Genomic DNA, 12,500 nt, shown 5'->3' with positions numbered 1-12,500 from the left:
ATGTGTAGCCGAGAGATTTTCACGAAAAAATGCCGGCAACAGCAGATTTTCGACTCAGACCTCAAAAGGGGCGTGGCATTATAACCACGTGACATTTACTCCGATCGCCCAAAATTTTATGTTATATTGTAGGTTGATCTATATGTTATCCATTCTATGTGTTAGACTTACGATAAAAGTAAAGGTGGGGATACCAGAGAGCTTCAAAGTAGGATGGTACCCCCTAAAAAAAACTGGGTCGAGTCACCTTAAATTTGATAATCCTAGCGAGCTTTAAGTAACAAAAGCGCTAATTTGCACAAGAAAGCAAAAACGCGAAGGATTCTGGTCGTAGTAGTAAAATGACGCCATCATGCAAATGACCTATTCAACCAATGTTAATTTATTAAGATCAATAAAACAAAAGAAATCACCTTGAGGGTTCAGGGATGAATTATACATTTTTTAAATTTTGTTTTATTCCCGGAAGCCTTACCCTGCGAGCAGAGGCCCTTCGATATAGGAAGATCGAAGGGACACGGCTCGCGGGGTAGGAAGCCTCGAAGCCCAGTACAAATTTCAGTAATTATATTGAGAAGCAGAGCACTCTAGTATTTGAATTGGTCCTTGTGAATCTCTCACGTTATTGTCAATGACGAGTGCGCTAAGTTATATATTACTATTGTGAATCTTGTTTGCAGAGGTGATGGGCGCCCTGTTGTCCGTACTGTTCATCTGGGTACTCACAGGAGTTATAGTTTATCTGGCAATTCAAAGAATCATAACCAAAACGTACGAGATAGACGCAAAGGTTATGCTCATCACTGCATCTGCAGGGCTCATTGTTAATGTTATGTAAGTTGATAAAACAATTACGCTGCATTGCTGCGAGCCCTACATAGTGGCATACAAAAAATAGGACACGATTTGCATTGTTGTTACAAAACTGTTGTTTACACTGTTAGTTTCACGAGTTATATATACAGGTTAATCCCATTATGACTCTTAGAGGTCGTCTCTGAGGTAGAAGTAATTTATACACACCCAAGTGAAAATGGATATATAGCCAGTCCTTTCATCATCTTATTAGCCAAAAAGAGCGCTCAAAATTGATGTTATCTACTTTTTGGTATATCATCGCTCCTATATAATTGTGAAGTCTCTAGCTAGTCGAGCGCATTAAATACTCTTCCAAGCGTCGCATTGAATTTGTTTTGATGTAATGTAGTACTAAAGAATTTGGGGCGTGCCCCTATGGATCATTTGTTCCTCGAGTTAAATCTTTGATCAGGACTGCGAATTATCTTTTACAGATTAGCTGCGGTACTCCATCAAAAGGCGCATGGCCACAGCCATGGCTTCAGCAAAAAAAAGAAAACCGAGTTAAAGAAACCAAAGGCTTCCCCTTCCAGCTTCATCATAGAAGAAGAGGCAGAAAATGTGAACGTTAGAGCTGCCTTCATTCATGTCTTGGGCGATTTTCTGCAAAGTGTAGGAGTCTTTTTAGCTGCTCTTCTTATTTGGTTCAAGGTGAGTTTAATTGGTGCAAGCATTCGCTCTATCAATTGCCTTGACACTTAACAATGTTTTTCTAGGCTTGCATTACTTGATGCCCTGTCTACTAGGAAAACGGCCGCGCGATTTAATTGGGCCACGGAACTGGGCAGGTTACAACCTAAATCCCCCTACGTCGTGTTTTTACTTACGATTGGCACTAAAATGGATACCCCAAGTCAGATGGTCATCTTCACGTAAAATACATGATACTCTTACAACCTCAAGTAGTAAATATAAGATGGAGGAAAATAGGAGGAAACAGAGCACGTAAGGCTTGGATCACTATCATTAATGTTTTATTCATAATCCACATCCTCCACTGCACCAGCAACTGCTAAGACCGGTTATTTTTAACGTACGTCTTACGGCATAGCTTATAATCACATTTTTTGAAAGCTAGCTGATGTAAAGCAGTTCTTAGCCCTTATCATTGTGCTTGAGTTCTAAATCCTATGCACAACTCATTTCCTTGCACAACTGGCACGCTTTTCTCAATAAGCGGTTCTCTCATGACCCGGAGGATTGCGTTGTGTAGTAATCACGAGATGTCAAATCTGATTTGGGGCCATCCATTATTCTCGTCATCACAGTTACGTTTACTTCGGCTCAGCTCTACTGCACCAAAACATAAACCTAGACTCTTCACAATGGCTACATTGGGGACAGGAGTATGTGGTGGTAGTGAGAGAGGTGGATATACAAGTGAATGTATCTATGACTAAGCAGTATTATTATGTGAAGAAATTAGATGCAGACAACTTTTAACTAAATGGTCCTTGAACCGAGACGTCAAAAACAACGAAGGCGCACCGAAAAACGGGGGCTTCTTTAAGGCCATGATGCTATGACGATGTGATAAAAAGATGCCAAAGGAGTCTGTTGTTAATTAGTCATGTACGTCAATGTTTTAAAATTTTTCTTTTGTTTGTTTGTTTTTTCTCCTATAGCCTTCATGGGAGATTGCAGATCCTATTTGTACTTTTGTGTTCTCTGTGATCGTGTTAGGAACCACATTAGCTATTCTGAAAGATGCTGTTATTGTCCTTATGGAAGGTAAGCTCTAAAACACCATTACATGTATTATGGATAATTACCCTATACGAGGTGTAGCGACCAAGTGTCATTTTAAGGCAAAGGGTAAACGTGAGGTTCAATTGACGTTTCGTCAAATTAGGAAAGGATCAGCTAAAATCAAATAAAGGAGGCCAAAAAATTCCTATGAATGATTAACTTTGCATGAAACTAGTCTGGATATTCCTGTGTAGATATAATAGGGAGTGAACGAAATTAGGAAAGGCGAAACTTGGTCACGTGGTACGCAAACGTGATTCTAAATCTCTCTACACTATCTCTTAGAATTAGAACTGACGGTGCCAATTTCCTTGGTTATTTCGCTCCACAGGAGTTCCAAAAGGCCTCAGTTTTAGTAATTTAAAAGCGAGTCTTCTAGAAATTCCCGGAGTGTTAGCGGTTCATGATCTTCACGTATGGTCACTTACAGTTGGGACAACCGCCATTGCAGTTCATCTAGTGATAGGTACGTAGTTGTTATTAACAGTCTCCTTCGAGTCAGACGGGTGCATGACCAAGCTGTACAGACGGACGGCAAGACTGAAGGGAAAAATGGTTTTAAAAGATCGTCTCGTACTTTTCATGACCAATGCCTTCGTACGAGTTGATAAATGTTATTTTAGCCTATAGAGTGCTGGGTTCTGGCAGAATTACGCGGCAATCATGAATAAACTTTGGTAGTTTATGAGCCTCGCTTTCATATATTGGAAAAATCGCAGACGATCTGCGATTTCTGTTCCTTGATTACTTCGACTAATGAAAACCAAAATCCTAGTTGAGGGGATAGTTCGCGGAAGTTATTCGGGGAAGGGTCTCTACATTTTCGACTCCTAGATTTCTCCGATGGAAGGTAGTCATTTGCCACGTAAGAAAACTCAAGTCCGGGGTGTCGGAGAACGTCGGGGTACTTTTAGCTTGGGACCAATCTGCTAATGGCTCCAGTCTCCAAACTCATGCACAAATCAAAACACCGTTTCGGGAAGATCCAACCTTGGTGACAGAGGTTTTTCAAACGTGGTTTCCAGTTTTAAGTTATGCCTTTATAATGACCCACTTCTCTGCTAGCTCTCTTCGCCTGCTCGGCTGCGGTCGATGAAGCTTTTCGTCGCAAACGTCGCACCCGAAAAAAACAAAACTGGCACCCAAGTCAGGTCAGATTGCGGGTTGTCCCGATCATTACGTATCGACAAACATCTGAGATGGTCGGAAGAAAAAATGAAACCACTTATCGTCTGGGAATTTCGCAATATATCGAAACCAGGTTGTAAATGACCCGAATGTTAACCCAGGGGAATCTCAAAGGTGTATTGAAAGTTCAACACTCGGGATGGGGTACCTTCTTTTGGTCCTTCGGTTAAAGAGATCGCTTAGCTTCTCGTAATTCCCATCTCGATAATGCCTCAGGGACAGCGCCTCCTGATACGATAACATTAACATGCATTTTATCTTCCCTGTAGACGACAGCACTAGTTCTCAAATGGTCTTAGAGGAGGCTTCACGCATTTGCAGCCAAGAGTTCGATATAGACCATAGCACAATCCAAGTTGAGACTTCAAGTGAAAAAACTGCTGAATGCATTCAGTGCGATGAGCCAACCTCATAATATGGGGTATAATCGAAATCTTGAACGCTGTTAAGCGGATCAGCGCGCACTGTTATTGTCAGGCACGATGTGTTTAGTATTTGGAATGGGTCAAACCAGAAACGTTTAAAGGTTTTAGCTTCGTTTGCCTTTCTGATCAAGGCAACCGAGCACATAATCACAGAAATGGTGGAGTGCAAAACAGGACAAGGATTGTATTCTGAGGAGCAGAGAAACAGTTCTAGAGAAGAGTGACTCACTGTTAATGAACGGTCAATCGTTTGCAATGGACACCTGGGGTTGGACCTTGCCTTACCACTTCATTGACTGTCTGTTAGACGGTCGGGATTGGAAAGCTGTCTTGTTTTCGGTGTTTACTATACATTCAAGAACAACGTTTTACTTGGGTTGGAAAATGATATAATGAAACTATCAACCAACGAAACAAAATTGTCTGGTTTTTGAGCTAGGAACCGTGCTACTGTTCAACAGGTCATGATGTCAGGCGGACTCTTGCAGCTGGTTCCGGCAAAGAGAATCTTTCTCAGTGGGAACTGTCCATAGAGACGTGAAAAGGTGCATTCAGGAGTGTGAAGGACCTTCTTTATAACGACAAGAGTAATCAACACCTGATCAAAGCAATACAGCTGGTTGTCAAAGATACTCGCCTCATTACACTTTTTAAAACACTTCTAGAATCTTAAAGAAAGTATGACAAGAAATTAATGTACACCCATCGAAATCAGTTGCAGGATGGAGGAAAAGATGGTTGTTCCTTACGAATCGCCTGTTGAATCAGAGTCAAGGCGGAAAGCAAGAAAAATAAGTTCTGATTGGTGTGCTCATTACGTTCAAACTTTGAACAATTTTGACAATTTTTTTTTATAAAAATCAAAGACCAATGAGTTTATTCTTGTCTTAGTAACATTATTCACTTTTCGAAGATTAAGTGGAATGAATTCACCTCTTTGGGTTCACAAAAGAAGTGTTGACATACAGGGCCCCGTTCCCGAAAGGCCGATTAGCGCTAATCCAGGATTAAAATTTTGTTCCTGCCACTTTTTGTATTTACCTTCCCATGCATTTCTTAGAGTAACATTCCGTTTATCGTTTCTTTTTTTTCGACGTAAAGGCACAACAGTATTTTGTAAGCTCTAGTTACACGTTCTTAGACAAGAAAACCTTGCTTAAAATTTGGCTTAACTCCAGGGTTAAACATAATCATCTTTCGAGGAACTTGGCCTAGCGGTGTAGTATGTTATACAGACCTTGCAAATGATAATTTTGTACCAAGAAACTCTCTCAACGTTTAAACTTTGTTAACGTTTTTTCTACGCTACAACAACTATGAACAATCTCAATTACCTTTCTCATAGTATTTAACCAGAAGTACAAAATTAAAAACGGGACAAATCCAATGCAACATTTTATTTTTAGCACATCATACAGTTTTCAAAACATGACTGTAATGGAAAACGACACAAAAGGACACTGAGCTATCAATAGGATTGAAAGATGAATGCCATTTGTAAGTTTTAAACAGTTGAATTAAAATTCAAAGATTTTTTAAAAAATGAGAAATGATTAGTTTCTTTTTCCTGCAATTGCTACCCATTTTGCCTTTTGATCACCAGTTGTCCATCTTTTAGTTCCTTTATAGGCCAAGTTCTGCTTATCTTCTCGATCTTTTGCTTTCAGCATCTCTATCATCGTAATATCGTACTCGTTTATTTCCCTCTCTGTTGTGTTGTCGTCTGTTTCTTTCTGTTTCCCTTAGTCCTTCATCATCTCTACTGTCCCTTCTCTTGCAGTCCTTTAGGTCGGTTCTACCGTCCCGACTCTCCTTATCTTCAGAAGTCCCCTCCTCGGTTGAATTATTTCCGCTTGTACCATGTTCACCTCTAAGCTGCATCTCCAGGACATGCATTTGTGTTTCGATCAGATCACGCATGACCTAAAGAGACACAACAGAAAAATGAGGAAGTTGATCTTTGGGGTTTAAGCATTGAGAGGAAGTTATCAATGTCCCAAATTCAGCCTGAGAAGAACAGGCGGAGGAAAATCTACGCCAGGGTTTGCCGAAGGATGATGCTTAGGCTCGAGCTCCTAACCCTCTGCTTCCTTTAGTTTAAAGAACTTCTGAATCTCTTCAAGGACAGGCAACCATCTTTGTTTCGTCCATTGGAAGAAAGAATTTCTCTGTTAAACGCTACCATAAAAAATTACCTTGGTTAGAATTTTTTATCGGGGAACTTCTCGAAGTTGACGTCGGTGAAAAAACAGGCGGGTTTAAACTAAAAGAGGAAAGTATTAATACATACATCTACCGCACTTCTTTTAGTAATGTGAACATTCTTGGCTCGGTAGCTTTGCCGTCGGCGTTTGTAGTCGCGCTGTTCAGCTAACACTTCAAATCGAGACTTGGGGAGACTATTGTCCTCGTCTGTAAATGGAAAGCAAATGGAGGGTGGTGGAGAAAATATCAAAATATCAGTGGTTCACAGTAAAAGTCCACCTGAGGAGCCAGCAAAATACAGTACTAAAGTTATTCTGCTTACAAGTCCTGTGAAAATGTCCGACTTTACCTTTTGATTGGTTCGGGTTTGGATCCAACTCAGCATCAAGCTCCTCCTTTGGTCCTTCTCGTTTGGCTTTAGAAACCTTTGCGCACAAACGGAATGAACTATTTCAGTAAGACGAAGAGAGATTTGCTGGTGTGCAGGTGACGTCACGGTGGCCATGCTGGTGGTCAAGGACAAAAGCAGTACTCTCCTGGTCAACGCTTATTTCCATTCGCCAAACTGACGTTGACAGATTAATGATTCGTACACAAAATAAGGGTTAGGGTTAGGTTAGGGTTAGGGTTGTTGCTATATTTATTCAAATCAAACTATCCATTGTCAGCAAATCCTTGGTGGTGTAGGCGATCGAATCCTACTCGTGCCATTCTCAATTTTTTTTCCCTTAAAAATTGAAGAGACTTAGACTTTTATGAACAGAAATTTCAAGAGACAGAGAAATTTAATGTAAGAAAAGTGAAATCTCTTGTGAGGGCCACTGAGAGGAAAATGTCAGTTTGGCGGATGGAAACAAGTGACGACCTTCTCTCCTCTGGGAACAAAACCCAGTTTCATGTAAATTATTCGAAAAGAATTTTATTGTATTTACCACCAACATGGTCACCTTGTCACGTGGTTGCAAACCAAGGATACCATCCAAAATACTTCTCAAACCATCAATAATTCATGAAGAAAATTCAAAGGAAATTAAGGTTGAATGAGTGTTTGGAAATCAGATAAAAAAATGCTCATTTTGTATCCTTAAATTTCCCCCTTCTAAAATCATGTTGTTGGAGAAGTAAAATCAAGCATTTGACACAGTGTTTCATCACCAGATGAAACACCTCGAAGTTCATCAAAAATACTCCGCTGCGTGTCGTATTTTCAACTCTCTTCTCGGTGTTTCATCGGGTGATGAAACACTGGCTCTCATGCTTGACATGTTACATGAAGTACTAATAATTATTTTCGTGCTCATCAGAAGCACGCTATGGACTAGGAGTAGTGCAGTACCTACTTCCGTGGGAACTATATTACGACCCGCAGTAAATACCGATACAGGCGCCGGTATCAATCCCGCGACCTCCTACCCCATTTCAGACTGAGCATTCGATTTAGTTCACTGGTGTTAAAGTTTTAGATCCATGCATGGACTGCAGTAGTACGAGGAATTTGAGGCTGTTCACGTAACCGTTACACAGAAAGGATCACTCTTATTTGATCATCTGTTTTCCACAAGAATCCAAACAACGCGGATTGCCTACAACAAAACTGAACACCAACAAGAACCAGATCCTCGGGTTATCTCGTGAAAGAAGTATAAAGGAAAAAAGATCTTTTACAATGACACTAAGTTTTTAAGTAGCTGATTTACTGACCTCCACAACGTGCTCATAGACAGCAAGGCGCTGTTGAGGCGATAACTCACTTATTACACGGTCCATTGGCAAAGGCAAATCTTGCTTAGCTTTTTCTACACCAGCCTAGAAGAATGAACAAAATATATCTGACTGATAACGTTGTTTTGGCATTAACATGTCTGGAATAGAACAGAAAAAAATCCAAACCTGACAATTTTCTTTGGCGATGGAAACAGTAAGAAATTTCCACAAACTTAAAACGAATGACTGAGTGCCTGTAAAGAAGAAACAATAGGTCTTGGGAGAAAATTAATGAAAAAAATCACTGCACAGTCAAACAGTATTAATGGTATTACAGTCATGCCAGGTTAAGCATACCCCCAAACTCACTGTAAAGCCATATACCCTGTCTACGACTAGAGGTAATCAATGATTATGGATCTGCGTTCGTCACTTACAGAAACAAAATCGAGTCAAAGGGTGTCCAGTTTCCCGGCTGGGATGACCCTGATAAAATTAATAGGGGTGGCTAATTTGCAGTGGCCTGTGATAGCTCGAAAATTTCTGCCTTTGTGCCACAGGGACACCAGATTAGGATGTGTTTTGACAAACACGATAAGCCAAAGGTGACATAGTTCTACTGCACGTTTTTAATCTTACCATTACCAAGGAGATCCTGGAGCATTTGTTCCATACCCTCGGGGTTAGCAACTTTCTCCTCTTGAAGACAGGATAACACAAAACTCACAAGACGATCACTGGCACCTTCAAGAGAGCTGTGGCCAGAAAATTGAAGAAATATTGAGTGAGTGTTAACAAACAAAAAAAGAAATTTTGAAGCGGGTCAAGCCACTTCACGGTGTCAAGAAAACGGCAAAGCCATCCAAAACATTATTCAGATCTCAAGCACAAAGCTGGCTTTCATTCTTTATACCCTATATTACAGTTTTCTAAGTTCAGGCATGTGCAGAAGCCATGGTTTGGTGTTTTTGGGTGTGATTTGATAAAACTCTTTTCCTATACTAGTTAGGAATCAATGTAGCGTGGGTTTGAGTCCTGGCGTCAAAGCGATATATGGGTATAGAGTTTGTTGTTGGTTCTCCCCATTTGCTCTGAGAGGTTTTTCTCTGGGTACTCTGGTTTTTCCCTCTCCTCAAAACCAACATTTCCAAATTCCAAATTCGACCAGGAATCAGGTAAATGAAGAAACACCTAGCAGAGGTGCTACCTCTAAATTGTTACTTATTTATTTATTTTACTTTTTAATCAAAGTGGTTTATGACATTTTACAATATTGATCAATGTTATGTAGCACTAGGGGTAGGTTCCACTTGGCCAGTTGCAAAGAGTGCTGCACTGGTGTTGCAGAGATCAAGGGTTCCAACTCCAAACCAGCCTGAATTTTTTCAGGCTTTCATTTCACAACTGCAACAGCTGCATCTATAGCTGCGTTGATCTTCTTTCATTTAAGGGTGTAAATGTATTATTACACTGACAAGGCACAACTGAATAACTCATCACCTTAAATATTGAACTTTTGGCAGGTTTTCGATGATCCACCCCCTAATCCTCTCTGGTGATAAAAGATGAAGCTGAAGTTTTCTGTGGGATGGAGGAACCACTTCCCATGACATTATTGACCTGGCATTGTGACAGATTCATTCATTAGCACATGACTTTGTATGGTAACAACTGGTTTCACTAGTCTTGTTGAATTCACTACATACTAGTTTGCAACAAATTCGCTGCATATTACTTTCTGGAAACCATTGAAAATATTCCCTTAATTGCTCTAGAAAAAAAACTCTTAACATATTTCTAGTTCTTTTAAGCTTGCCCCTCCAAGGGTGCAAGTCTTGGTGCAGGCAATGTAATTTAAACAATATCGCATTCTTTTTCACATTTTTCAAAGGCTATAGATGTACATCTAATTTCTTGTGGGAGCCCCAGAAAATGAATAACAAATTTTACAAGAATTGTGAAAACACAGGTAAAATTCTGAAAATTACATGTCATTTTGTAAAGTTTGACATTTATTTTCTTGGGCTCCCATAAGAATTTTCTTTGGTGTTATTACACATGACTTATTACATCTACATGTATGGCCCCTGAAAAATGTAAAAAAGAATGCAATACGCTTTTAATTATTCTGGTAAAGGGTTTTTTCCACTGAAAGATTAAAATTACTCAATCTCCTGATGGATTCCATCTTAATTTTCATTTAATTTTGTACGTCTTTATTAAAGGTCTACATGTACATGTAGTTGCAAGATGACTTGCCCGGACCCTTGCAGATAAAAAGGCAAGAGAGCTTAAAAAGTTACTCTGCTTCTGACCAACAAAACCTACGAGTCCCAGACAACTGGATGGGACTTTTTTCAAGCCTGAGTTCAACCCTACAATTTTTCAGAAAGTGCAGCTCTGTAGACAGTAAAATCTATCCGGAAAATTCTGACATATTGTCTTTATTCCTAGTCTACCTTATCTCATTATCAGTACTGGTGTCACCAACAGTTTCTTCTTTGTCTCTGCTCTGGTCACTACAGGCTGAGTTTGCTTCTGCAAAATATTCACTGATAAATATCTTGTTCACAGCATGCATGCACACAAGAGCTTGTGTATTTACTTGAAATATGTAAATTTCTTTACCTATAAATACAGGAATCACCGATTTGGAAGTCTGATAAAAGAATTCAGGGCTTGGACTAACATCCTGCAAAAACAATAATTTACTACATCATTGAGAGTCTATGGTTACTTTCCACTATGTCAAAAATGTGTGGGAAGTTCAGAGTACTTTGGTTTATATGAAAATTTCAAGTTGTTAAGTGTTTTAACCCTTTAAGTCCCAGAATCCACACACAAATTCTCACGACTGACTGATCATTAGAATTAGTCAAAAGAATTTGTTTACTGATCAAAGTATTTTCCCTTGAGCGTACATGTACCTTATCTCATGCTCAAAACCTTTTATCTTAATTTGTATTGATATTGTTCTGAGAAAATTGATGGTGTTGACTCATTAGAATATAAACTGTGACAATGATTGTGTTACCGCAGCATCCTGCATTCCTGACACATAAAAATCCTTAAAGATGCAAAATAATTCATTGCATGCATCCCATAGGACGCAAAGATTGATCATTTGATCCATGTGTTTTTGTAGAAATATTCTGTTCATGTAATTTCCGTGGCAGTTACTAAGGCTGTTGTTTAATGTTGCATACATGTTGTGCCTTAAAATAAAGGACTATATTTTAATTTCAGTATACTGTTGTAAAGAGTTTTGGAGTCTGTCTTCATGCAGATTAACTGTCTGGGTACCTAAAAGCCCAAGCATTTTCAATTTCGGATTCATTGTTTCTTCAACTGGGACTCATTGGTTTTAGACTGGGACTCATGATTTTTCACAAAATGAGTCCCAGGACTCGCGATAACTATTTGTAACAAAATCACTGTAACTGCGCCGAGTTGTTCCATATTTTCATGGTGCACCTCTGGTCCCTGGTCCGGGTTAGAATTTCAAAAACAAGAAAGAATCACTTCTTTCAGTTTATTTACCATCACGATGTATATCTCATGAGACACTCAAATGCCAAGAAAAACACAAAACAAGATGTTCACATGTTACTCAGCAATACAATGGACCATTTAATTACACAATAATTTTGAGCCGTGATACTTGCAGTTTTTAGGGCTTTACATTCTACAAGATAAAGAATTGCTTGGTGAAAAGAAGGAATTAGCACATAGCACATGAGTTGATACACACCTTCCAAGAGGGTGATATAAAAACTGCACTGTACAAATATATTACCTTTATATCTTATAGGCCAAGATCACATCCAGGTTTAAATGTTTTAACGTTTGGTAGATCGATTCTAAATTTCCTTTGTACTGGATATCCTAGTCCTAATTCATGAATAATTAAGGCTAAGGGACAAAGGAAATTATAGAATTAACCTATTGTAGGTTTACAAATTTTAACTTGAATTTACTTTTGACCTCCAACATATACATATTTTTGTTTCCCTAATTAGTTTCTCTTGCGGAAGAACGCATGCATGGTACATATAGCTGTTGTGCACAAATTTTCTGTTTCATTTTCTTTTCTTAATACTAGGGTATAACATGCTGTTATTATTATTTATGGCTACAATTCAGTTTTTAATATGGCAGCTTTACCTGAGGTTTCAGTCCCTTGGATGTATACTGACATACACTCAAATGTTTCTCGAACCTTGAGGTGGATATTCTGTGACTTGGGTTCACTGGGCAATGGACTATTTTTGACTTGTTAGCCTTGAGTGAGAGATTACACAGATAGAACATTACTGTTGTCAGTTACTTTGGTCCTCATTATTAATGTGATCTCCCCATTTAGCTGATTTT

General features: G+C 39.2%; 2 protein-coding genes across 2 annotated transcripts in view; one reads left to right on the top strand and one right to left on the bottom strand.

The window, feature by feature from the left end:
- Positions 1 to 4,267, top strand: part of LOC140946268 (proton-coupled zinc antiporter SLC30A2-like) — an 8,581-nt gene extending 4,314 nt beyond the window's left edge. Inside the window, exons 3-7 of the mRNA XM_073395359.1 lie at positions 681 to 834; positions 1,293 to 1,509; positions 2,484 to 2,589; positions 2,939 to 3,073; positions 4,065 to 4,267. Coding sequence (XP_073251460.1) covers positions 681 to 834; positions 1,293 to 1,509; positions 2,484 to 2,589; positions 2,939 to 3,073; positions 4,065 to 4,210 — 758 coding nt within the window. The 3' untranslated portion in view covers positions 4,211 to 4,267. The remainder of the gene's footprint in view (positions 1 to 680; positions 835 to 1,292; positions 1,510 to 2,483; positions 2,590 to 2,938; positions 3,074 to 4,064) is intronic.
- A 1,207-nt stretch (positions 4,268 to 5,474) lies between these two features.
- The window catches only part of LOC140946260 (uncharacterized), a 7,162-nt gene continuing 136 nt past the window's right edge, over positions 5,475 to 12,500 (bottom strand). Inside the window, exons 2-11 of the mRNA XM_073395353.1 lie at positions 12,294 to 12,410; positions 10,758 to 10,821; positions 10,589 to 10,667; positions 9,630 to 9,749; positions 8,769 to 8,884; positions 8,316 to 8,383; positions 8,127 to 8,231; positions 6,775 to 6,850; positions 6,511 to 6,632; positions 5,475 to 6,143 (exon numbers count right to left, since the gene is read on the bottom strand). Coding sequence (XP_073251454.1) covers positions 5,862 to 6,143; positions 6,511 to 6,632; positions 6,775 to 6,850; positions 8,127 to 8,231; positions 8,316 to 8,383; positions 8,769 to 8,884; positions 9,630 to 9,749; positions 10,589 to 10,667; positions 10,758 to 10,821; positions 12,294 to 12,410 — 1,149 coding nt within the window. The 3' untranslated portion in view covers positions 5,475 to 5,861. The remainder of the gene's footprint in view (positions 6,144 to 6,510; positions 6,633 to 6,774; positions 6,851 to 8,126; positions 8,232 to 8,315; positions 8,384 to 8,768; positions 8,885 to 9,629; positions 9,750 to 10,588; positions 10,668 to 10,757; positions 10,822 to 12,293; positions 12,411 to 12,500) is intronic.

Source organism: Porites lutea, chromosome 8, assembly GCF_958299795.1.
Source record: "Porites lutea chromosome 8, jaPorLute2.1, whole genome shotgun sequence".
NCBI lineage: Eukaryota > Metazoa > Cnidaria > Anthozoa > Scleractinia > Poritidae > Porites > Porites lutea.
Note: the sequence above shows the minus strand (reverse complement) of the source record. Positions and strands in the feature narration are given on the sequence as shown.